Source organism: Canis lupus, chromosome 5 (genome assembly GCF_011100685.1).
Source record: "Canis lupus familiaris isolate Mischka breed German Shepherd chromosome 5, alternate assembly UU_Cfam_GSD_1.0, whole genome shotgun sequence".
Taxonomy (NCBI): Eukaryota; Metazoa; Chordata; class Mammalia; order Carnivora; family Canidae; genus Canis; species Canis lupus.
Window position 1 is genome coordinate 65,361,111 of NC_049226.1, and position 21,986 is coordinate 65,383,096.

The 21,986-nt window shown below is 65.0% G+C and overlaps 2 protein-coding genes across 3 annotated transcripts in view; both read right to left on the reverse strand.

Annotated features, from left to right (window-relative positions):
• Positions 1-2,014, reverse strand: part of ZFPM1 (zinc finger protein, FOG family member 1) — a 69,361-nt gene extending 67,347 nt beyond the window's left edge. Inside the window, exon 1 of one of the 2 annotated variants that reach the window (XM_038538077.1) lies at positions 1,890-2,014. Coding sequence is in view for 1 of the 2 variants with exons in the window: in XM_038538074.1 (XP_038394002.1) it covers positions 1,204-1,243 (40 nt within the window). In the remaining variant the exon portion in view is untranslated. Of the gene's footprint in view, positions 1-1,203; positions 1,305-1,889 lie in introns of those variants that run through there. The other variant, XM_038538074.1, reaches the window with a different exon arrangement.
• A 6,973-nt stretch (positions 2,015-8,987) lies between these two features.
• Positions 8,988-21,743, reverse strand: ZNF469 (zinc finger protein 469). The gene has a single exon (XM_038538072.1). The coding sequence runs from the start codon at positions 21,668-21,670 to the stop codon at positions 10,358-10,360; it is 11,313 nt and encodes a 3,770-aa protein (XP_038394000.1). The 5' UTR covers positions 21,671-21,743; the 3' UTR covers positions 8,988-10,357.
• Between the last annotated feature and the right edge of the window lie 243 nt (positions 21,744-21,986).

The window sequence follows — 21,986 nt, forward strand, 5'->3', positions numbered from 1 at the left end:
ACCGGGGGTAGACACTCCCCCCAGGCGCGCGCACATGGTATCCCGGTGGCCTTGATGGTGTGGACAGATGAGGCAGTGCCCGGGTGCCTGGGGCTGGTCAGAGGGCTGGAGGCACCCTCTCACCTCCCAGCGGGCCTGGGAGATGCGACCCCCGGAGGAGGAAACCTCGACCTCCGCCGTGGCCCAGAGGCGCGAAGTTACTGGTGTGGGGTGGGGAGCGGCGCTTCCTGTGTGCTCGCTCTCTCGCTCGTCGCGCAGCCGAGTGGCCCAAAGTGAGCGGCGCTTTTATCATGGGGCACTGGCAGCTTGAACTCCGCTGCTGCGCAGTCCCCTGGGGAGTGACCCGCAGGCCGGAATAGGCGAGAAACTTGAGAAAAGCGCAGAGGCAATCATGACCTGGGGCTGGGTCCCCAGAAGCCCCCTTTTCCTGGTTTGGAGAAACCCCTGGGATAAGGGGGGTGGGGGCTACCTGCCTGCAGCACGTGCGGCCTTGGCCGGGGCAGGGAGTAAGGTCGGACCTCCAGGGGGCTGTCCCTAGGCGGGCAAGGCTCGAGTGTGAGACCCGGGCGGCGGGGCGCGGGGTCGGAGCCGAGCGCAGGGGCTGCGGGGGCCGCCCCCGCCCCCGCCCCCACCCCAGCCACGCGGGTTCTGGGGCCAGCCGGAGAGGCGGTGGGCACGGGCCGGCTCCGCCACTTGGGCACGCATTTCCACGCGGCCCGGGTGCCCCCGCTCCCTCCCGGTCTCTGTTTCTCCCTCTAGATACAAAGCCTGGGAGAGTCAACCGCGCTGCGAGATAAGATCACAATTTCAGCCCGTCCCGACAGAGCGATCTTATCAGGATGGGACTTGCAGAATGGAATATTTTAAACTTTATCTGAGCCCAGATCGGGGCCGCCTTATCGCCGCACCATCTCGGGGATGCGGGGGAGGGGCAGGACGCGAGGTGGCCGCACCCCCAGCCGCCCCGCTCCGGCCCCCCGCCCCGGGCGGGCCCCCCTGCGGGCCGGACCCCCGTTGCGAGCGCCGAGACGCGGGGCCGGGCCGGCGGAGGTTAGATGCCCGCGCGCTCGGCGCACAGCGCGGGGGCGGGGGGCGCGCGGCGCGGGGTGAAGGTCGCGGGCGCCGGAGCCCAGCGGGTGAGCGTGCGGGGGCGGGCCGGCGGGGGCACCGGGGGTCGCGGCCGGCGGGCAAAGTTTGACTCACGCTTGATCTGCCGGGGGTTGCTCTGTTTCCTCCTGGACATGTCTCCGGCGCCGCGCGCCCTCCCGGCGGCCGCCTCTAGCCCCTGGCGGGCGGCGGCGGGCGGCGGGGGCGCGGCGGGGCCGCGGGGCGGCTCATGCCCCCGGCCCCCGGGCTCCGCGGCGCCCCGGCCCGCGCCCCAGCCCGCCGCGCCCGGCCCGGAGCCGCTGCGGAGGCCGGAGGCCAGGCCCTGCGCTGCGGGCGCGCCGACCGCCGGGGGCGGCGGGCTGCTGCCGGCTCCTCGGCTCCCGCGCAGACGCCGCCGCCGCACCCGCTCGGCTTTTCTCAATGGAACCTGCGGGCAGCGCGCGGAGAACCGGGCTGCCTCGGCCGGGGCGCTCCCCGCGGGAGGGCGGGCGGGCCGGCGCGGAGGGGGCGGGGCCTGCGCGTCCCCGGCGCCGCGCCTCCGGCCCCGCCCCCGCGCTGGCCCCGCCCCCGCGCTGGCCCCGCCCCGCAGGATCCTGGTTCCCTACCGTACGGCCCCGCCCCCGCGCTGGCCCCGCCCCGCGCTGGCCCCGCCCCCGGAGGATCCTGGTTCCCTACAGTACGGCCCCGCCCCCGCGCTGGCCCCGCCCCGCGCCGGCCCCGCCCCCCGGACCGCTCGGCGCCGGCCCCGCCCCTCTGGGCCCCTCCCCCGGCCCTGGCTAGACCTCGGGCTTCCTCGGCTCCTCCTTGGGTCCCGCAGCTTTGTCTTCAGGCCCAGCTCTGATTCAACCACCTACTCTGTCCCGCCGCCCGCGGCACCGCGTCGGGCCGCGCTTCGGGCCGCCCTGGCTCCGCCCCTCGGCGCTAGCTCCGCCCCGAAGTCTGACCCCGCCTGGCTCTGCTCACCCCTGCGCCCCGCCCCTGACCTCCGTGGCTCCGCCCCCAGGCCCTCGGCCCCGCCCAGGACCCCAGCGCTCCAGACAGCCCTCTCCAGCTGCAGGACCAGCGCGGTGGGGCCGGGTCAGGAAGCCTGGGGCCTCGACTCCCCACAGTGCCTTGGGCCAGATTTCAGGTGTGCAGTTGTCTGTGGCCGAGTGGGGATCTGTCCGAGACAGGTGGAAGCAGCATCCCCGGGTGCGATCCCCACATGGAGAATGGGCACCTCGGGCCTTCCTCCCTTGGGCTCTGGTCTGGCTGGAAGTCGGGAAGCCTGCAGAAGCCAGCAGCCTTTCCCTGCTGCCCCTGCAGCACTCCTCCCCCACCCAGCCCCGCACTGTCCCCAGCAGGCTGTGACTTCCCAGGGAGTCCTTGCTGGACCCCAAGGAGGAGGCCCCGCCACGGGGCTGAGCCGACACCTGCGTCCCCTCCCAGCCTGGAACAGGCTCAGTATCGTCTGTTCCAATCCTGGAAGTGGTCACTGACCCTCCTGTCTTTGGGGACATATTCACGGTCTCCCAGAGGCCCCCATTTTCTATTGAAGCTCACGTCACACTGCATTAGGAACTGTGCCCCCAGGTTGAATAGTGTTCTTTTATTTTCATATTCTTGACTTGCATTTGGTACCTGCTCCCTCTGCCTCGTATTCAGAAGAAATAGGGGGTGAGCGAGGCCTAGGGGCTAAGCAGAAGACTTTTGTAAAGAAGACAGCCTTGCTGTCATTCCCAAAGTAGGGCCTTACTACAGAACGAGGACCTGGGAGGTGGAAGGAGTCCCAGAGGAGGGGCTGTGGGCTGGCACCAGGGCTGGGCGTGAGGCTCCATGCACAGTATGTGGCACTCAGGCTGGCGCTGCCGCAAAGGCTGGGGATCTGCGCTGAGTGGGATGCAGAGGGTGCGCAAAAGAGAGACAGCCATGCTTTCTCAGTGGTGCCTGTCTAGGCCACAGGGAAAGATGGCTGTCACTTTGGCTACTTGTTTCCCAAGGACACATCCACCTCTCCCAGTGCCGCAGAGGCAGGGGTGGTCCAGAAGCAGAAACTGCTGACTAGGACCCACTACTATTTTGGGGTCTTAGTGCAGAAGGAAAACATGGGGCTTCTTGCTTAAAAACTAAGAATTTCAGGGCAGCCAAATTAGAGCGTTAAACCAAGCACAGGACCCCACATGCCTGCACGGGTCATATCTCCCTGAGGCGCCAAAAGGTCCTGACCCAGGACAGAGCTGTTTCTGGAGCTGTTTCCTTCTGTACTTTGCCCCTTCTGTCCGCCCCGTGGGGGGATATTATTACCCCATGGCCCAGAAGAAGAAACTGCAGCCTGTTTAGGACTAATGGCAATGCCATAGGACCTTGCTGGCACAGGCTGCCACACATCGGGGGAAGTCTGTTGATACTCAGGAACAAGGAGCAGGAAACACTGCTGAAAGGACAGGCTATGTGAGCCCAGAGTAGGAGCCACCACCTCTGCCTGAGGAATTCAAGGTAGGCTGCCTGGAGAAGGTGACGTCTGAGTGCAGCTTTGAAGGGGCCCCTGATCAGGTGGGAGAGGAGATGCAGGGTGTGGAGTTGCTGAGAGTGTGCAGGTTAAGCCGACTGTGAGCCCATTCCCTCTGGCTCCTGCATGTCTGCAAGGAGTGCTAGGGTTCACATCCCAAAGCCACTGGTGAAGAACATAGTATTGCGTGCAGGCCGTGTGCACAGTTGGCAGTGCCTGATGTGGAGCTGGGTTGCCCAACCACACCCTGGCTGTTCCTTGCTCACTGGATCTGAGCTTTTGGCAGCTGCCTCCTGGCTGGGGTTGCAAAGCTTCCCGGAGGCCACCTGGGGAGGCGCCCAGGGTATCTGGGCCCAGGCCTCTCCTGGCATGGCTTTGACTGGGGCGCCGGCTCTCAGGGTGGTCATCATCCCCATGCGCCCCACCTTTGTGAGCCCATCCTTCGGGCTGGTTCATATCTTCTCACGATGTCCTTTTGCTGTGCTCTGGTGGTTAGGACCGGCAGAAAGTGGTTGAGCTGGAACTGGGACCCAGTGGGCTGTGATGGGGGTGATGAAGACGCGGAGGCTCAGGCAGGGTGATGCTGGGATGTGACCCCAGGCCGCTGAACTCCAGAGCCTGAGTGCTGAAGCCTGACCTAGGACCAGGAAAAAGTGGGTCCAAATCCCGGTTCTGCCGCTTTGGAGGGTATGACCCTCTCCGGGGCCCTTGGTTTCCTCGTATGTAAGTGGGGGTGGGGGTGAGACCCCTCAGGGTTCCTCTGGCCTGGATGCCTCTGCAGTTCTGGGCTCTTGTCCTGGTCCACCTCTGTCCTCTGGCCTGTGGGCTGGCTGCCTGAGGGTGTGCTCTGTGCTGCCCCAGACCCTGGGAGGGCTGCCCCAGGTTGGGCAGTTGCTGGGGTGGGGAAGGGGCTCCCACTAGCCAGGCCCTGCACTGGTTTTCAGGCTGTGACAAGGGAACCACAGCATGTTCTAGAAACCTAAGTTGGCCCTTGAAGGAGGAAGAGGATGATCACGGAAGAGTGGTGCCAAGGGCATCCTCTGCTAAGGGAAGAGCAGGTGCAGAGGCTGGGGGGAGCCTGGGGCCGGAGCAGACCGCGGAGCGTTTACGGAGGCCAGGATGGATGAGGGGCCTTCTTTCTGAGACACTGCCCTCCCCGCGAGCAGGGCTTTACCTCCTTATAGCTGTGAGACGCACCCTGATACAGTGCCACCACCCCACCCTGCTCCAAGCCCCTGTCCTCATCACCCCACTCCTAGCACCACCACTGCTGCCCACTCTGCTGGACCCCACGAGGTCAGTGCTGTCCTCGCTGCAGACTGAAGCCAGTGGGATCTTCCCAGAAGCCATTTATAATGGTCTTGGGCTCAGCCCTGCCCATCTCTACCTCCTCCTCTGAACTTCCTCGCCTATGGGTCCAGGGGTTTGGTGGCCAGGGGCCCTTGCACAAGCTGTTCCTGCTGCCAGGAAGCCCTTCCTCTGGGAAGCCCACAACTGCTCCAGACAAGATCAAGCTCTCGTCTCTGCTCCAGCTTGTGGGGCCTGGCGTCTCTTCTGGGGCACCTGGAGCTCCATCACTTTATACCAGTGGCGGGGTGTGGGTGTCCTTGGCGCCTGGCACACATGTGACGAGCACTAACAGGTCAATGCGTTGCCTGCGCATAATGGCCTTCTGAAGAAAGGACTGTTAGAATTCCCATTTGCTGGAAGAGTAAATTGAGGCTCAAAGAAGTGAAATAAGTCGCTTGCCCAGAGCCCACAACAGGTGAGTGGCAGAGCCTGGGCCTCCATAGGGCCAGGGAGTGTGCACACTCTGTTCCAGAACAGACGCCGGCGGTGGTGGGCGCCTTGGCGGAGAGGGGACCCTGCGCTGCTGGCCGTGCTCCGCCCCGCCTTGCCCCGGTCGCTGCAGGCCCTGGAGCAGCCGGCAGCCGGCTGGCCTGTCCTGACATTCATCAACACTGGCTCTGTGAAGGGTTTAATTAACTTCCTGTTGCAATGGGGGGATAATGAGTTTTAAGCGCCACGTGACTCTGTAAGGAGGTCAAACAGCAGCGAGGATGTCAAAATAAATTAAGTTAGGAATCAGGAGGCCGCCTGCCGGAGGGGCAGGGGAGGAGCCCAGACAGCTTTGGTGACAGTGAGGTGTCAACCGGGCCACCCTCGGCAGGCGGGTGTGGGGGGGCGCTGCCGCCTCCGTCGCCTCTTTGGCAGGGTGGTGGGTGGCTCAGGCGTCTGCCCACAGCTGGGGACCCTGTCTGACCTCCAGGATGTCTGAGGGACAGGGAGAGCGGGGCCGGGACCCCACTGGACTGGCCTTTCCTGCCCTGGGGCCTGTGGTCCTCTGTGAGTCCAGCGTCTCAGATATCCTGAGACACGAGGGCTCTGGGCTGCGGTTGGGGCTCAGGGGTTTGTGAGAGGCCCCCTTTCATGCAGCTGCCCACGTGTGGCCATTCATGCCGCCAAGCAAGGCCGTGTTGGGCGCAGACAGGAAATATTATCTGGATATTTCCCAATCCCTGAGAGTTGGGGTCATGTGACATCACCAGATAGGAAACGCTCAAGTCCCCACTGGCCTCCTGCCTTTCCTTCTCCTTCTCTCCGCACTGCTTCCTGCCTCCCCTCCTGCCCTACGCCCTTCCTCCCTTCTCCCCACTGCAGAGTCCAGGCAACATGGGGATGACCCTGAACAACACGTACACGGTGCGCTGCGTGGCTCAGGGCAGCAGGAGGAGGGCACCCTGGGGCTCCTGGCAGGGGGAAATGGGCTATAAATAAAGCAGGGAGGGGGAGGGAGCACTGTGGGAGGCTACTGTGATCCACAGGGGGTTCTGGAGCCCACGCCTTGGGCAGAGGCCTGAGGGAGGGGAAGGTGACATGGGGATGGCTGTGGCGGGAGGGTCCAACAGGCCCTGGCTCTTAGTCCTCAGAGGGAGCCCCTGGATGTCAGGGCTGGAAGAGCTGTTGGTGATTCTTGTGCCCACTGATGGCTGAGAGCGCTGAGGTCTAGAAGGGATGGTTTAGGTCCACCCTCTGCCTCCCGGCCCTGCTGCCTCTTGGTACTCACTGTGGCACTGCACACGGGCCCAGGGATGAGCTGGGTGTCTCTCAGCAGCAAACGAAGGCCTGGGCCCAGCAAACCCTAGGCCTCGGGAAGGCCCTGCCTGCCCCCTCCCTGCCAGGGGGCTCCAGGTGGGAAGGGGGCTGTGGCCTCAGGTGCCCAGGCAGGGAGCTGCTCAGCCTGTCACTCCTATGGTGGTGGGACCCTGGCCCAGGGGCCAGGCTTCCTGCTCCCCAGGACGTGAGCTGCCTGCTGCCCACCCACTGGATGGGGAGAAATGAGGTGCAGGGACATGGCCTCAGGGCTGGATCCCTGGGGCCCCCACACAGCACAGTCACAGGGGACGGGGCAATACCCAGGGGTCCCCCAATCCCATCCCCTTGTGGGGGGTGCTTCCAGGAGCTCCAGCCCTGGGGAGTGCCCCAGACTGCAAGGTTCCATCTTTCACTGGAGGCTCTTTGCTTCTCTGTCTCTGTGGGGTCCTTTCAGACCCGTGTCTTCCCACCACGTGAGTGTGGCTGTCCACACACTCTCCTGGGAGACAGGATTCTCTGTGGCCCCGAAGTTTAGGAAGCCCGCCGTGTTCTCCAGGGGTGCTGTGGGAAGCCTGTGGTTGTGTGGGAAGCCTCCCCTTGTATGGGACTGGGGCAGGAGGCCACAGCCTGCTTCTACCAGCAGCTTCCCTCCCTCTGGTGGCCAGTCCACAGGCAGCTGCCCCAACCCCCTCTGGCTCTGGCGAGTCCAGGTGCTCACCCATCCAGTCCCTGCACCTGCATGCCCTCACCTGGTCCCAGGAACCATCTCTCCAACCTGCCTCTGGGCTGGTGGGGCCGAGGGGACCCTAGGGTCAGCTTTGGGCCTAGTATTTATGCAACTGAACAGTACGGTCATTTATGTGACCTTGCAGCTAACACATGGTCTCCCCCTGCCCACCCTGCCTGCCTGAGGCAGCCCCTGGAGGGACCCTGCTGGGAAGGGGTGAGCGGGCACATGCTGGCTTCCTAGAGCCCCAGGGCAGAAGCGGCTACCTCCTGGGAGCCTCAGGGAGCCATGTCCCTGTCTGGGGTCTGTTCCCGGCTGCTCCTGACCCAACCCTCCCCTGTCTTTGTCCAGAAGGATCAGATGGGGTGCTCTGGGAGGCGTGCATAGGCCCTCTGGAAGGCACCCCTGATGCACCACATCACCTGCCTCGCAGGGAGTCGGGGTGAGGTGGGTGTGGGGGGAGCTGTGCAGTCAGCCTGGGTCTCTGAGCCTGGCGATGAGGCTGGGGTGCCCGCACGCCTGGGGTTGGCCTGTGGTGGCTGGTGGCACCCTGCCTGAGGCGACCGCGGCTGAGCCGCCTTAGCGACCGCGCCGGGCCAATGCTGCCACCTGCTGGCCAGGCGGGCGCCGGCCGCATCTGTTGGCGATCTGGGCTGTTCCCTGGGACTGGGCTGCCGCAGGTCCCCGGCTGCCCCAGGTCTGCGAGCTCAGGGGCGCGCAGGAGGACCCTGCCGGGCCCCAGGGGTCTGCATCCCCAAGTCACCAGATGGCCGTTGTCAAACACAGCCCAGGCTCACTCCACCCCAACCCCAGACTCCAGTCCTGTGCCCTATTGTGCCCACATCTGAGGCCCTGCTACAGAGAACTCCCAAGAAGACCAAAGCCCCCCCGCCCCCCCGAATCTGTCTGGAAGCCCCCAAGGGCAGAGATGGCATCTGCCTCATTTCCCAGCACACAGTAGGTGCAAATGCCAGAGGGATGACCTGGGCCCCCAGGGCTGGGGGTGCACAGAGGGGAGGGGCGGGAGCACCTGGGAGGGGTGTTCCTGGCTGAGGAAGGGGCACAGGAGTGGGTGGGGGCCCTGTGGGCTGGGGCAGAAGTGTGGATACCCCACTTACGGCTTCACCTGTGGACCCCTCCTTCCCCGCACACAATCCCCCTCTGAGAGTCTCCTTGTGCCCTGGGCTGCCAAGGGCATGGCAGGGGATTGGTGCTTGACTCTGGACAGCCCTGCTTGCTCTGCAGGCACTTGTCCTGGACACTGGAGTCTTTGGGGGTTATCTTCAGGACATGGGGACCTCAGGGTCTGAGCCTGCAGTAGGGTGGTGTCTCCTGCCTTGACCTTTCATACTGCCCTTACTGCCTTCCCAGGTCCCCTAGACTGAGCCATGCTTACGATTTCCTGACATCCCCGGGGTCCCCAGCTGGGGGGGGGGCGGTGACTGCAGGACCATGCGGCCCTGGTGACAGCTGAGGCTGGCACTTTACGACTAGGCCCTGGGCTCACATGGGGTTGGCAGGATGGGCCGGCGGGAGGACAGATGCCACAGCTGGAGACTTTCTGTGAAAATAGTGAGGATATATTTGACAGGTTGAGTTCACTATGATTTGCACAGTACAACCTCAGAGTCCCCGTGTTTTATTCATCAGCACTAAAGGCATTCTGAGTGGCACACAGCACCTTCTAGAAAGGCAATTTGGGCCCAATTTGGTCTCTTTCAAAATATCAAAATAAAAACTTTGACACACACATTGCACCCAAGGTAAAAAAGAAAATAAAACAACAACAGAACGACACAAACCACGAACCTCAGAGATACCTAAGAACAGAAGGAAGCCTTTTCTACCCTCCTGCCCCCTTTGAAGACACGATTCCATAAACAGGACATGCGCGCCGACCCCTGGGTCATGTCAGTGCACGAGATGCCTCCCTGACTGGGCGGCAGCGCCATGCCCCGGCCGCAGTGTCCCACTTGGCAGCTCTGACCGTGGTGGATCGAGACCGCGACCAGACCATGGGACTGGAGCCTGCCAGCAGCCGGGGAGCCAGTGAAAGACTTGTTGGGCCGCCCGCGTTGGTGGGCCCGTGGTGCGGCGCCTCCCCGGCCGGTCTCCCCGCCCAATCCCCCAGGTAAAACACACCAAGGAAGCCTGAATTCACATTACAACATGAAATAGCACCAGAAATTCAGAGTAAAATTGCTGATACTTGCAGCGGAGAGCTCCTTGTGGGAAGAAGGCTCTAGAAAGGGCTTCGGCAGAGGCAGGGGGCTGGGGAGGGAGAGCCGGAGGGAGCTGGCTGGCGAGCAGCTTTCTCTACATCCCCAGGGGTCGAGGTGCATGAGCGTTTCCATCAGCAGCACAGACAGTGGCCACCGCCAGGCCTGGTGCGCTTTGGGGCCACGGGGGGGGCTCACAATCAACTCTTCCAGGGTATAGCCCTGCCCCCACATGCGGTGTCAATGGGATTCCAGCACAGCAGCAACAACACTCAGGGCCACCAGCCAGCACCTGACTGGAAGCGGTGACTGGTGGCCTGGGCTCCCTTCCCTGCTAGGTGACTTGGGGAGGGGGGAGGGTGACCCCGTGCAAACCCTCAGGTGGAGCGTCCGTGGCGTACTGCACCTGGGCAATGGGGCACATGGGGTGGGTGGCTCCCTCTTCCAGTTCTTGGCCTCGAGGAAAGAGCTGCGTGGTGTTGAAGGGACTCACCCTCAGCTTCCATCTAGAGAGAGACTGTTGTCCACCCTGCGCCCTACTTGAAGTGTCACAGTCTCAGCCCCAATCCCAGCCACCTGGCGCTTGCAGAAGTCAAGCGGGTTACCATGTGGCTGCCACCCAATACTCTCAGAGGACGGAGGCCCATCAGCATGGACAGGAGCCCCCTCTCACCGGGTCGTTCCAAGCCCTGCTCCCAGGCACTCACTTGCATCTACAAATTACTCAGGAGGGTCCTTCCTTAAAGGGATCTTGAAGCTGGTCAGTTTCTGCCCAAAGAGCTGGCTGAGCAGGTCACTCTGGGACGCGGCGGTCCTGCAGGCACGCGAATGGGCAGGTTCAGCACTGTGGACAGCCCTGTCCCTCTTGGAAGGCCTCTGCAGGGGTCTCCCCTGGGGGCAGACCTTGCCCTGCCCCTCCTTGCCACGTCTGCAGTCCCCGTGGGCGTGTCCGGGCCCCGAGGGCTGGGGTGGCATTGTGCCATTCTGGCTACCTGGCCTGGCCTTGGTGGGGAGCACACGGCTAGGTGTTGCCTGCTTTCGGGGGGCCCGGTGAGGCTTGTCAGGGACCAGGTGGGCTCTCCCCAAGCCCCCCACACTCTCGATCCTGCTTGACCCTGGGGCCCGGCCCTTCCTCTTCTTCTCGCTGACTTCCTCATTCTCCCTGGTGCCCAGGTTTCCTCGGGGCTCCTGGTCACCAGCTTCCTTTGGCCCCTTGGGAGAGCCCTTGGCTCGAGGGGGGTGCTTGTCTGGGGTGGAGCCCTGGCTTGGGCAGTTGAGCTTGGCTGGGGTGGTGGCTGTCTCACTCTGGAGCTGCCCGCTGGCTGGCTGGGCCTGGCTGCCACCTATCTTGGTGCTGTGCCGTGGGCCTCCACCACCCTGGGAGCTGGGGCTCGGCTTGGCTTTGAGGGTGATGGGCTTTGGCCTGTCCTCAGTGCCGTGGACTGGCTCTCTGGGTGTCGGACTGGCCACAGCCTTCTTGGGTTGCAGCGGGAACCTGGGAGCTTTGCTGGGTGTGGACAGAACTGACCCATCCTTTGACGAACTCCGGCAGCCCCAATGCTTGATGGCACTGCCCTTGTGGGAGGGGGCCCCTGGACCTCCCTCAGGCACCATGTGGCATGTGGACACCTGCTTCTCCTTCTGGAGCAAGGAGGGGGCTTCCAGGCAGCGGTCAGGGGCGCACCTGCCAGGGGCACTTGGGGTCCTGCGTTTCCCTGAGAATGGGCCAGTAGCCCTCTTTTCTTCTACATCTTGGCCTCTGGCTCCTGGCCGGGGCACAGCACCCCCCAGTGGGAGAGCCTGTTGCAGAAGAGGCCGGGGGCTGCCTGGAGAAGCTTCACCCTCAGACTTCCCCAGGGCTCCATCCGGCTTGCGGCCACCTTGGCCATCAGCGGAGGCTGCGGGGAAAGGAGACAGAGCCGGGGGCAGGAGCTCCTGGAAGTCAGAGGGCACATCGCCACCTGTGACCAGGTGGCCCACAGGATCCACAGGCTTCTCCGGGGTCCTGGGCTGCCTTTTGGTGGCGCCAGGAGCCGCCTCCGGGCAGGGCTGCAGCAGGCCCGGGAGTGACCCCTCGCTCTGGGTGGGGCTGCTGCCCCAGGACAAAAGCCCATTGGCACCAGGCCTGGGGGGGCTGCTGGGTGCGGCCACCCTGCGCCGTTTGCTGGGCAGTGTGCCCTCGCGGGTCGGGGCCTTCTGCCCGGGTGCGCCAGGCCTGCGAACGCCACGGAACGTGAAGGGCTGCTGCCCCTTCCTCAGATGCTTGTCCATGTGCCGGTCAAACTGCTCTTTCTTGGCGAAGGTGTAGTTGCAGGAGCTGCAGACGAAGGACCGCCTGCTGATGTGCGTGACGTTGGCACAGAGCTCGCAGGCATACAGCGGGGTGTGCGGCAGCTCCAGCTCCTCCCTCACCCCGTGCGCCTCCCCCAGGTGTGCTCGCAGCTCGCTGTGCTCAGAGTAGACCCGTGGGCACTGGGGGCACAGGTAGACACGCTGAGGGCTGTGCACCGCCAGGTGGCGCTGCAGTTTGAAGGGCTTGGGGAACCGCTTCCCGCAGTGGTGGCAATCACGGGAGGGGTCTTTGCAGCCCTCGTGCATGGGGATAGATTGGAGGAGCTGCTCGCTGCCAGGGCAGGGCTCCGGGGACAGGCTGGGGGGCTTCTTGGTGGAGCCGCTGGGAACAGTGGGGTTCCTGCAGGCCATCGGGCTGCTGGCGGCCAAAGCCCCGCCTGGTGTCAGGGTGCCGTCTGGGTTTGAGGTGTTGGCAGGGGCCTTGGGCTTCACCCTCTCCCTCTGGAATTCCTTCCCAGCTCCTGTCTGTTGCCCCAATGCCTCTATGGGGCCCCCATTTGACTTGCCAGTTGAGCGTTTGTCCCCACTGGGTCTGGACGCATGTCCCATGATGCTGCCCAGGAAGTGTGTGACGGTCCTGTCCCCCTCCCAGTGCCCCAGGGACCTTCGTGCCTGCCCCTTGCGGGCAAACTGCAGGGCATGCTCCCGAAGATGCTCATTGTACATCCAGACGTCGGTGACCTCCCTCAGGCACATGCCGCAAGCCCAGCGACCCGCCTTGCTCTGCACGTGCTTCTCCTGCAGGTGCTCCCGCAGCAGCTCTCGGGAGCCGAATCTGCGCTCCACGCACATGTAGCAGGTGGGCGGTGGCGAGGGGCTGTGGGCCAGCTTGTGGAGGTCCAGCTCACCCAGGCCGCGGAAGCGCTGGAAGCACACCTTGCACTTGTACGATGCCCTCCTGGCCTTGGTGTGCCGGTCCCGGCCTGGTTCCTCTCTTGCCCTAGGCGCATCCTGTGCCCTTTTGCTCTGTGGTCCCCGGGAGGTCACTGCGGCCCCAAAGTCTAAGAAGCTTGTGCTGGGAACACCCACAGGATCGTCACAGGGTCCCAAGAAGCACAGGTCTTGCATCTCCAGTTTGGCACTGAGTATCTCAAGATCCACGGCATTCCTGGGCAGTCCGCTGTCATATCGCTCCTGCTCCAGGTCGGGGGGCTCTGGGCTCACGTCTCCTAGAGAGGAGGCCATCTCTTCAGCAGGGGCCTGTAGCTCCAGGTCTCGCCATGATGCCGGGACCATGTGCAGCTCAGGAATGTTCTCTGACCGGTGGTCCTCTGTGCAGTCTGCCTCTGGGTTGGGCTCCAGGGCCCACAGGCTTGGGCTGGGGGCCCAGGGGTCAATGCCGGGCACTTTGCTGCTCAGGAAGCCCTCCAGGAGAAAGGACTCCGGCAGACCTGTGGCCTCATCACCCCACGGGTCCTTGAGAGAGAGGCAGAGTGAGCCCGAGTCGCTGAGGTCTGTGGGCAAGCGGGCAGAGGCCAGCACCATGCTGCCCTCCACCTTGCCATGGAGCTCCAGTGGTGGTGGCGCCTTTGGCTTTTTACAGCGCTTTCCGTAGACACGGGGGTTCTTCTTCCGAGTCAGGCGGTCGCCCAGAGGGAAGAGCTTCGAAAAGGAGGCTTCATCATCAAACATGCTCAGAGGGTTTCCAAGACTCGGGCCGGGGGCATCAGGACCAGTGCCCTCCTGCTCCTGGACCCCGGCCTGTGCCTCTGGGTCTTGTAATGGGCCCTGGGGGAAGCTGCTACTGGTGCCGCCAGATGTGCAGGTCTCATGAGGGCCTGGGGGGTGCGAGGGGGGCCCGTGCCCCTCCTGGGCTCCTTGCCCTGACCCGCTCTCTCCTGCTCTGCTGGCCCCTGCGGGCTCAGCCCTGGCTGTCCTCGACGGCTCTGCACAGATGTCCAACATGCTGGTCTCCCTGGGTCCGCAGCACCCCCTGGCCGAGGCTGTGTTCTGTCCCCTGGGCCCGTCCCCAGGAGGCACCCACTCCATCCCCTCAGGACAAGCCATCCAATCCCGGGGTGACCTCTGTGCTGGCGTCTCCTCTGCATCTGTGCCCCCTGTGTTCTCCATCACCCTGGGTCTGGTGGCGTCGGCGTCTAGCTCGGCTCCCGTCGAGAGGTGGCTGCCCAGAGGCCCTGGGGGACTGGCCATCGCAGTGGACGGATCCCAGTGGTTTCTGTCAGAAATCTCACCCAGACAGACTGGAGGACCACTTGCCTGCTGGAACCTTCTTGGTCTCGGTTTTCTCACCTTTTCCTGCGATTTCCCCTCCGACTTGCTGGGGACGTCCGTGGGCGCCCTGCCCCGCCTCTGGCCCCCTCCTTTCTCTGCCTGTTTGGGACCGCACTTGTCCCTCACCAACCGGCCCTGCTTCCTGGGCTCCGCAGGCCTCCTGTCCACTCCTGGCTCGCCTGGGCCTGGGAGGCGTGGATCCCCCCTGGGGGAACAGCCTTGTATGTCCCCCACACCGAGTCCTTGGGCCTTCTGAGGACCCAATGCATCCTCAGGAGCCTCTGTGGCCTGATCAGGAGGCGTCCTGAGAGCTCGTCTGGGGCCACTCGGCTCCTGCCTCAGCTTCTCCTTCCCAGGTGCCCTGCGGCGTTTCTTCCCAGGGGTGTGGCAGGCCCGGGGCCGGGGAGCCCGAGGGTCCGGTGGGCTGGGCTGGGTGGTAGCACCCTGGCGTGGCCCATGCTTCCGGGCTTTGTGGCGGCTCAGGCCCGGCCCCGAGCGGAAGGAGGCTGCACACACATCACAAGTCACGAGCCGCCTGCTGGGGGCTTGGTCCTTCTGGGGGGCATTTCCTGGGGACATGGGCTTCTGTGGGGTGCCCTGGGGACTGACGGGGTCCCTTTGAGGGGTGTGGTGAGCAGTTCTGAGGCTCTGAGGGGAGCTGGGTCTGGAGACACTGGCTGTGCTCCCGGGAGATGTGGCTCTGCCCCCGCGGAGCTCCGTGGACGGGCAGGTGGCAGCTGGGGCCCTGCTGGCAGCTCCAGTGGCCTTCATGGCACCAGAGCGGCCGGCCCCCGCCATGCCTTCTGGGCAGGCATAGGAACCTGGCCCTGGGGTCCCCCATGTGGAAGGGTCGGTGGGCACAGCGATGACACCCTGGCCTTTTCTGCTGCCTGAAAGGTCTGAGGAGGCAGAGCCCATGGGCAGCCTGTTGGGGCTGGCATTGGGTGGAGCTCCCCTGCAGCGGCGGTCTGGAGGATCGACATTGGGGCCTCTGGCTGCCCCCATGTCATCGGTGGCAGACATGTCAGGCAGGGTAGTGGCTCCCATGGTCACTCTCGGGGAGCTGGCCCTCAGTGGGGGAGAGTGGGTGGTAGATGCAGGTGATCTCCTTGGCTTCTCTTTTCTGGAACCCTCTAGAGGTCCTGATGTGCTGCCTTCAGGGTGGTCCTCCCCATGGGCAGGAGTGAAGATACTGATGAAGCCAGTCTGGCCCGAAGGAGGGTCTTCCAGGGGCCTGTGGTCCCCCAGGAGAGGGTGGTGAACCAGGCTTCCTTTGAAGCCACCGGGGCTTGTCTTTGGAGATGGGGGAGCTGCCAGAGGTCGCATAGCCCCGGCCTCTGTGGTGGCTGGGGTGCAATTAGCCCTTTGAGGAGGCTGCCAGGCAGGAGAGGGGGCTGGTGGGAGCCGCAGGCTGCTGGGGTCCCTGCAGGGTGAAGGTGCTGGGAGCAGCCCCCTCAGCTCGCCTGAAGGGTCTTCCTGGGGCAGGTGCTCTGGGCCGCAGGGGATGGGAGAGGCTGCAAAAGTGGGTGAGCGGGTCCCAATGGTTGGGCCTCTGATGGGGGGTGCAGGGCTCTCTCCGGCCAGCAGCAGCTGCTTCTCAAGGCCTGGGCTGGCTGCCCCCTCTGCAGTCTGGGCTTCAGGCCCATTTTGGACGTGGGCTACCACCAAGGCCGGTACCAAGGATTCTGCATCAGAGGAGGCAGGGCTTGGGGTGGCCCAGTCCTCTTTTTGAAGGCCCAAGACCACCCCGTTTGCCTGGAGCTGCCCCCCTAGCTGGTCTGCATCCCCGGCCAGCTTGGCCAGTGCTGCTTCAGCCTTGACACTGACCGTGACTCTGCCCTGGCCCTTGGGCATCTCAGCTTGGCCGACAGAGTCCAGGTGTCCATCAGCCTCAGGCTCCAACTGACCTCGGGCTGCTGTAGGGACATCCTGGGTGGGGCTGTAGGGTAGATCCCCACCTTCCACGCTGTCCCCTTCCAGGTCTGAGGACTCATTGTGTCGAGGGCTCTGGGTGTCAGCACCCTCCTCCCTCCCAGCTGCTCTGGCCACCAGGAGCTGGAGCTGACGCAGGGGGCTTGTGGCTGGGTCCTGGGGCTTCCTGCCAGGACTGGTGTGGGGCACACAGGCAGGACCTGGGGAGGCCCCCACTGGTACAGACTCCTCATTACCCTTGAGGCCTATGTCTCCCGCCCCAGAGTGGGGGAGGCCAGCTTTTTCTGGCTGGCCTGCTCTGCTTACAGAGTATCCTTGGGGGACATCGTTATGACTGGTACCACAAGAGGGGGTGGCAGCTGGAGGCAGAACCCCGGCACCCCGAAGTGCCAAGTCGGGTGCCAGCTGGGCAAGTGGGCTGCTGAACGCTTCCAGCTCACGGGGCTCTTGGAGGGGCCCACCTGTCCGCGTGCCGGGAAGGAGCAGGACCGTGCTTTGCCGCATCTTGGAGGCTCTGTTATTTTTGGGAAGTAAAGGCTCTCGGTTGGGGCTGCACTTTGCTAAGCTCCTCATGTCCAGTGGAGGCTTAAAGAGCTCTCTAGAGCTGGGCAGAGAGACTTCTGGGTGGACCCTGCAGTCCCCTTCAGCCTTGGGGGGGCCTGTCTCGGAGACTCTGGCTCTCGACTCTTCCTGGAAGCTGCAGTCAGCCCCACTGAGATTTACAAGGGCCCCAGATGCCCCATCTGCACGCGCATGGGCGGAGGGGGATGTCTCCCCTGGGTGGGGTGAGGGCCACTCCTCCTGGGTGCTCCTCGAAGCCCTTGCCATGGTGGCCGCTGCTGCTTCTGCCCCTTCTGGGTGTGGAGTTGACTCCCCAAGGCCGGTGAGGTCGGCCTCAGGGAATGAGTCCCTGGGAGGCGAGGCAGCCTGATGCGTGGGCAGAGGGGCGTCAGTGCCCGTGTGCGTCCTGCCTGCGTGCCCAGCCGTGCACAGCAGTTCTGGGGTGTCGTGCACACCTTTACTCTGCAGCTGACTCTCTAACTCAGCGACCAGCCTTTTGATTTCTAACTCGTCTTCGGACAGGTTGCCCATAAAAGCGATGCCACATTCGCCAACCTTGCCAGGCAGAGAGGGAGGGCTGGTGGCCCCTGCCCCTTCCCCAGGGCACCTCCTACTGAATGCCTTTTCCCCCAAGAGGTCAGGAAGATGACCCATGTGGCTGGCCAGCACTGGGGACTCCTCCAGCAGGGACCAACCCTTGTCGGGCAGAAACGGGGAGTATGGCGGCTCTAACTGGGGTTTCCTTGGGGGAGGGTTGGCACACACCAACGACGAGTGGGTGCCTTCACTTCCAGGTAGGCTGCTGTAGATTGGCGGGTCAAATCTGTCCACGGTCAGCCCCGAGAAGAGTGGCGTGGACTCCAGAGTCAGCGGTGATTCAGCTTTGCTGGGGCTTGCGTGGATCGTGTAGGGTGGATTCCTGGGTGGTTTTGGCTCAAGGGAATCGGCGCCCACACCATCTTTGAGAGGGTGCATGCTGCTGGTGGGCGGAGTGTCCAGAGCTAAGGGCTTGGAGTACAGGTCTTCTTGGAAACAGCCAGGCAGGTCTTTGGGTCCAAGGAACAATTTGCTGTGGGGGCTGCTGTAGGGCTGGGGCCCCTTTTTAGCCATTGGATCCTCCAGAGAGTCTCCGTTAAAGAGAGCAGGGCCACAACAGAGATCAGGGCTCTTCAGAAACAGGACAGCAGATTCAAGGTAGGTGGGGTCAGCAGTGGGAGGGACAGGCACCAGCAGTTCTCCTGCCGGGTAGGCAGGGGGGTCCTCTCCGTGGGGGGAGATGGCTGGCTCCGTGCATGCAGAGGCACCCAGCAGACTGTCCACCCCCGGAGCTGGCGAGCCCCCACGGGACACCTGCCGGTCGTCTCTGGCCGGTGCTGGCTGCTCCGGGGCTGGGGGGCGGGGGCTCTCACCACGGGAGGCTGGAGACGGGCCTGGAGCCCCTCTGGGAGGTTCTGTGGCATCTGGAGGGAGCTCCTCAGCAGTTTTGGGGTTCTGGGTCTCTTGGGAGGAGTCCAGTGCTGGACGGTTCTCCTCTGGGTCCGGGGAGCCCCTAACCGTTGTGGCCTCCTGCCTCACAACCTCACTGGGCCTCTGCTGCCCTCCGTCCTCCTGGGGACCCGGGGTCATATCTACCTCCTTCTGCTTGGCCCCTCGGCGCCACCGCCCGTAGCCCTGGCGGGGCCGGCCTCTGCTGCGGGAGCCCTGCGGCCGTGAGCCATCCTCCTCCTCGGACTCTGAGGCACAGGGGTGCTCTCCGAGGCTGCGGTCCTCCGCGCTGCCAGGCGGGGGCCTGGGGGGTACCAGGGAGAGGCGCCCACCCTGGCCGCACCGCACCTGCCGTTTGTGGCGCTTGTTCTTCTGCTGCACGATTTTGTGGATGAGCTCCTTGCTCCAGGTGCTGCCACGCAGCTTCCTCCTCCTGGAGTCCTTCCCCGGGGAGAGGCGGAGGCGCCGAGAGCTCCTGGTCTCCACCGGGAGGGCCTGTCGGGCGTGATCTGCGTGGCTCTTGGGGGTCTGGGCTCTGAGGTCCCGGGGACGGGGCGGGGTGGGCTCAGCCCCGTGGCCTTTCCTCCTCGGCCTCAGGCATGGGGCTTTGGGGCCTCTCTGGCTCCTGGTGGTGCTGGGTGTGTCCAGCTCTTTCTGGTACAACGTCAACCGCTTCCCTCTCCTCTGCTGGCTGGCCAGGCCAACTCCATCCGCCTGCGCGGGGGCTGGGCCCAGGGAGCGGGTTTTGGGCCTGCTGCGGGCCAGGCAGCCCCCGTTCCCTGGGCGGGGGCCCTGGGGCTCTGGCGGGGCGGCCTCGCCAGGGAGTGGGGGCTGGGCTCTGTTCTCTGGCATGGTCCCCACCCTGGTCTTGGGGGGCTGCCCGGCACCTGGACCTCTGGGGCCAGAGGGCTCCTCGTCAGCAAAGACGTCGATGAAGCTGCTGTCGATCTCAGGGTTGTCCGACTGGTACCCCAGGCCATTGAGCGCCTCGGTGATGAGGCTGTCCAGCTTGGCATCATCCTCCGGGTCCAGCTCGGTGGCCGGGAGGGGGAAGGGGGCGGTGGCCAGGCCAGGGAGGAAACTCGTCCTCAGGGGGTCATCTTTGCCTTCCGCCCGGAGGTCCCCACCTAGCAGGAAGGGGACCATCTTGGTATGGCTGAGTGGGCTTGGGTTCCCGCTGGCTGGCGCTTTGGGGGTGGTGGTGGGGCCGGGGAGCCCCGGGGGCTGTGGGTGGCCATCCTTGGTCTTGGCCAGGAGCGCGCTGCAGAACTGCCGATGCCCCAGGAAGGCGGCCAGGCTGCTGTAGTTCTGGTCGCACTGCCTGCAGGTGAGCAGCACGTCCAGCTGGTCCAGGCTGGCACTGCTGAGGGGGAAGTGGTGGGCGGGGTAGGGGGGCGGCTCCTGGGGGAAGTCCTCCAGCCCCCCGCTGTCCATCTTGGGGCCTGAGCCTGGGAATGGGGCCTGCTCTAGGCATTTGAAGGCGCCCTCGGCCCCCAGCCCCTCTGCGGGGAACTGAAAGGCTCTGACGGGCTCTGGCGGATAGTGCATGGGGATGGCGTGTGGGGGTTCAGGGGATGGGTAGGGGCTGCTGGTCTCCTGGGGGCGAGTGGCAGGGTGGAAGAAGGTGGAGGGCCCAAGGGGGCCAGGGAGCTGGCTCTCCTCTGAGCTGGGGTTGGCTGGGCTGCTGGATAGCGGGGACAGAGATGAGCAGGAGCTGCTGCTGGCCGTGTTGGTGGCAGGTGAGGGCAGTGGGGACTCGCAGGGAGAGGCACCCACCACCCTGGGAGGGGGCAGGCCGGGGGTCGCCCGGGGTGACACCTGGGACTGGGCCACCCCATAGAATAGGGGCTGGGCTCCGGGGTCCTTCAGCCCATTGTAGGCAAACAGTCCTGGGGAGCTGCCGCCTTGCTGGCCGGGGCTGTTTCTCAGCACTGCCAGCTTCTCCCCCGGCCCGGGAGTCTTGCCGGCGGTGCCCAGGGCTCCCTGGCCACCCCCCTGCCACTCTGGGGCCCCTGGGGGGAAAGGCAGCCGGCTCAGCACCTCCATTCGGTGGGGGCCGGGCCCGGTGGCTGGGAGCACCTGGGGCCAGGGCAGCGGTGGACTCCGGGGGAGGCCAAGATGTGGGTCCAGGCTGGGCTGGCCTTCAAAGAACGCACTCCTGGTGGTGGCTGGGGGGCCCAGGGAGGGTGTGGGATAAGGGGCTGCAGCAGGGTCCCATAGCTGGGGCAGTCGGGTGGCCAGGGGCCCTGGAGTGGCCAGCTCCGTGTCCAGAGACCCCGGGCTGGTACCCACTCCGCTGGCTCCAGGGCTTCCATAGGCCTGCCCGGGAAAGTGCCTCTGTGGCAGAGAGTTTGGGGGCCCCCTGGGGCTCCCCAGCATGTCGTCATGGGCCGAAGGTGGTCTCTCAGGGAGTGCTTTGGTCAGGCTCTTGTGCAAACTGTCCGGAAAGGTGGCTGTGCTCTCCGAGAAGGGGCTGGGGGCCGGGTGAGCAGCACCAGGCTGTGCGGGAGCACAACCGAGGTCACCAGGGGGGTCTAGGGTAGGCCGGCCAGGGTAGCAGGGTGAGGGCTGGGGAGCAGGTGGGGCAGGCAGGGGGTAGGCCGTGCCCGTGCCCCCCGCCTCCTCTGGCCATGCTCCCCTAGGCTGGCGGAAAGCAAACCCCAGCGCCCTCTCTGCGTCCTCAGGGAAGGGTTTTGGGCCGGCCCCATGCAGGGCCGGGAAGGGGTACTGGAAGGAGGCCACCCTGGGGCTGCCCCCTTCAGGAAAAGGCTCTGGCTTGGCAGCAGGGACCCCGAATCTAGCACCTGGGAAGCTGTTCTCAACAGTGGGAGGCCAGGCATCTGCCCTGCTGGCCTGGAATCTCGAGTAGGTGGTTGGCCTGCAGGGCCTGGCGCTGCTGCCCGGGGGGGCCCTGAGCGGCGGGAGCCCGGAGGTGGCATTCAGTGAGGTATAGTCGGTGGAGGTAAAGCTGGGGGGGGTCTCCTGGAAGCACCTTTGGAAACTGAGCTCTTCCGGGGTCGGTGGGGCCTTGGCTTCTGGGGGCCCAGGGTCCTCGACCCGTGGGCCCTCGGTAGTCTTGTCCAGCGTGGGTCTGGCCCTTGAACCGGAGATGCTCAGAGTGTAGAGCTGCTGGGGGCTGCCGTCTGCCCTGCTGGCCTGCTGTGGTAGGGCCTGTGCATGGCCCCTCCCCGGGGGGGTCCGGGGGCCCCCTCCCTTCCCTGGGAGGCTGCTCAGGGACTGGGTTCTCAGGAGCGGGGCTTTGGGCTCCACGTCCCCAGCCTGCCACGGCCGGGTTTCTGGAGGCTCCACAGCCTGGGCTCCGCTGCCTGTGGCCTTGGTGGGCCTGCTAGCCGGGGCACCGTCCTCGCCAGGGGGCTGGGAGGGGCCCCCTGTACCACCAGCTGCTTGGCAGGGCTGCAGGTCTCGGGTCATGGTTGGGGGCGGTGCTCGGCGGGGCTGCTCCCCAGGCATGGCCCCTCTGTCTGGGCGCTGGGAGGACGTGGTGGTCCAAGGGGGCCCCTGGAGAAGCCTGCTGTCATGGTCCTGAATGGAGCCTGCAAGGAAAGCACAGGGTGAGGGGGGAGCCTGGGGGCTCTGTGGCTCCCTGGAGGCTGCTTGGAGGCCCCTGCCTGGGGGTGGGGGGGCTTGGCTCCAGTGGCATCTTCACAGGTGAGGGAGAGGGTTCTTGAGAGACTGAGAGGAGGTTCCCTTTGTCGGGGAGAGGATCCTGGAAGACCCTGGCCACCTTCAAAGCACCCCTGCTAGGTGGGAGGACCCCACATGGCAC

Bases quoted from the DNA above. Each gene is read 5' to 3' on its own strand.
- ZNF469 (XM_038538072.1), bottom strand. From the start codon at position 21,670: ATGCCTGGGGAGCAGCCCCGCCGAGCACCGCCCCCAACCATGACCCGA.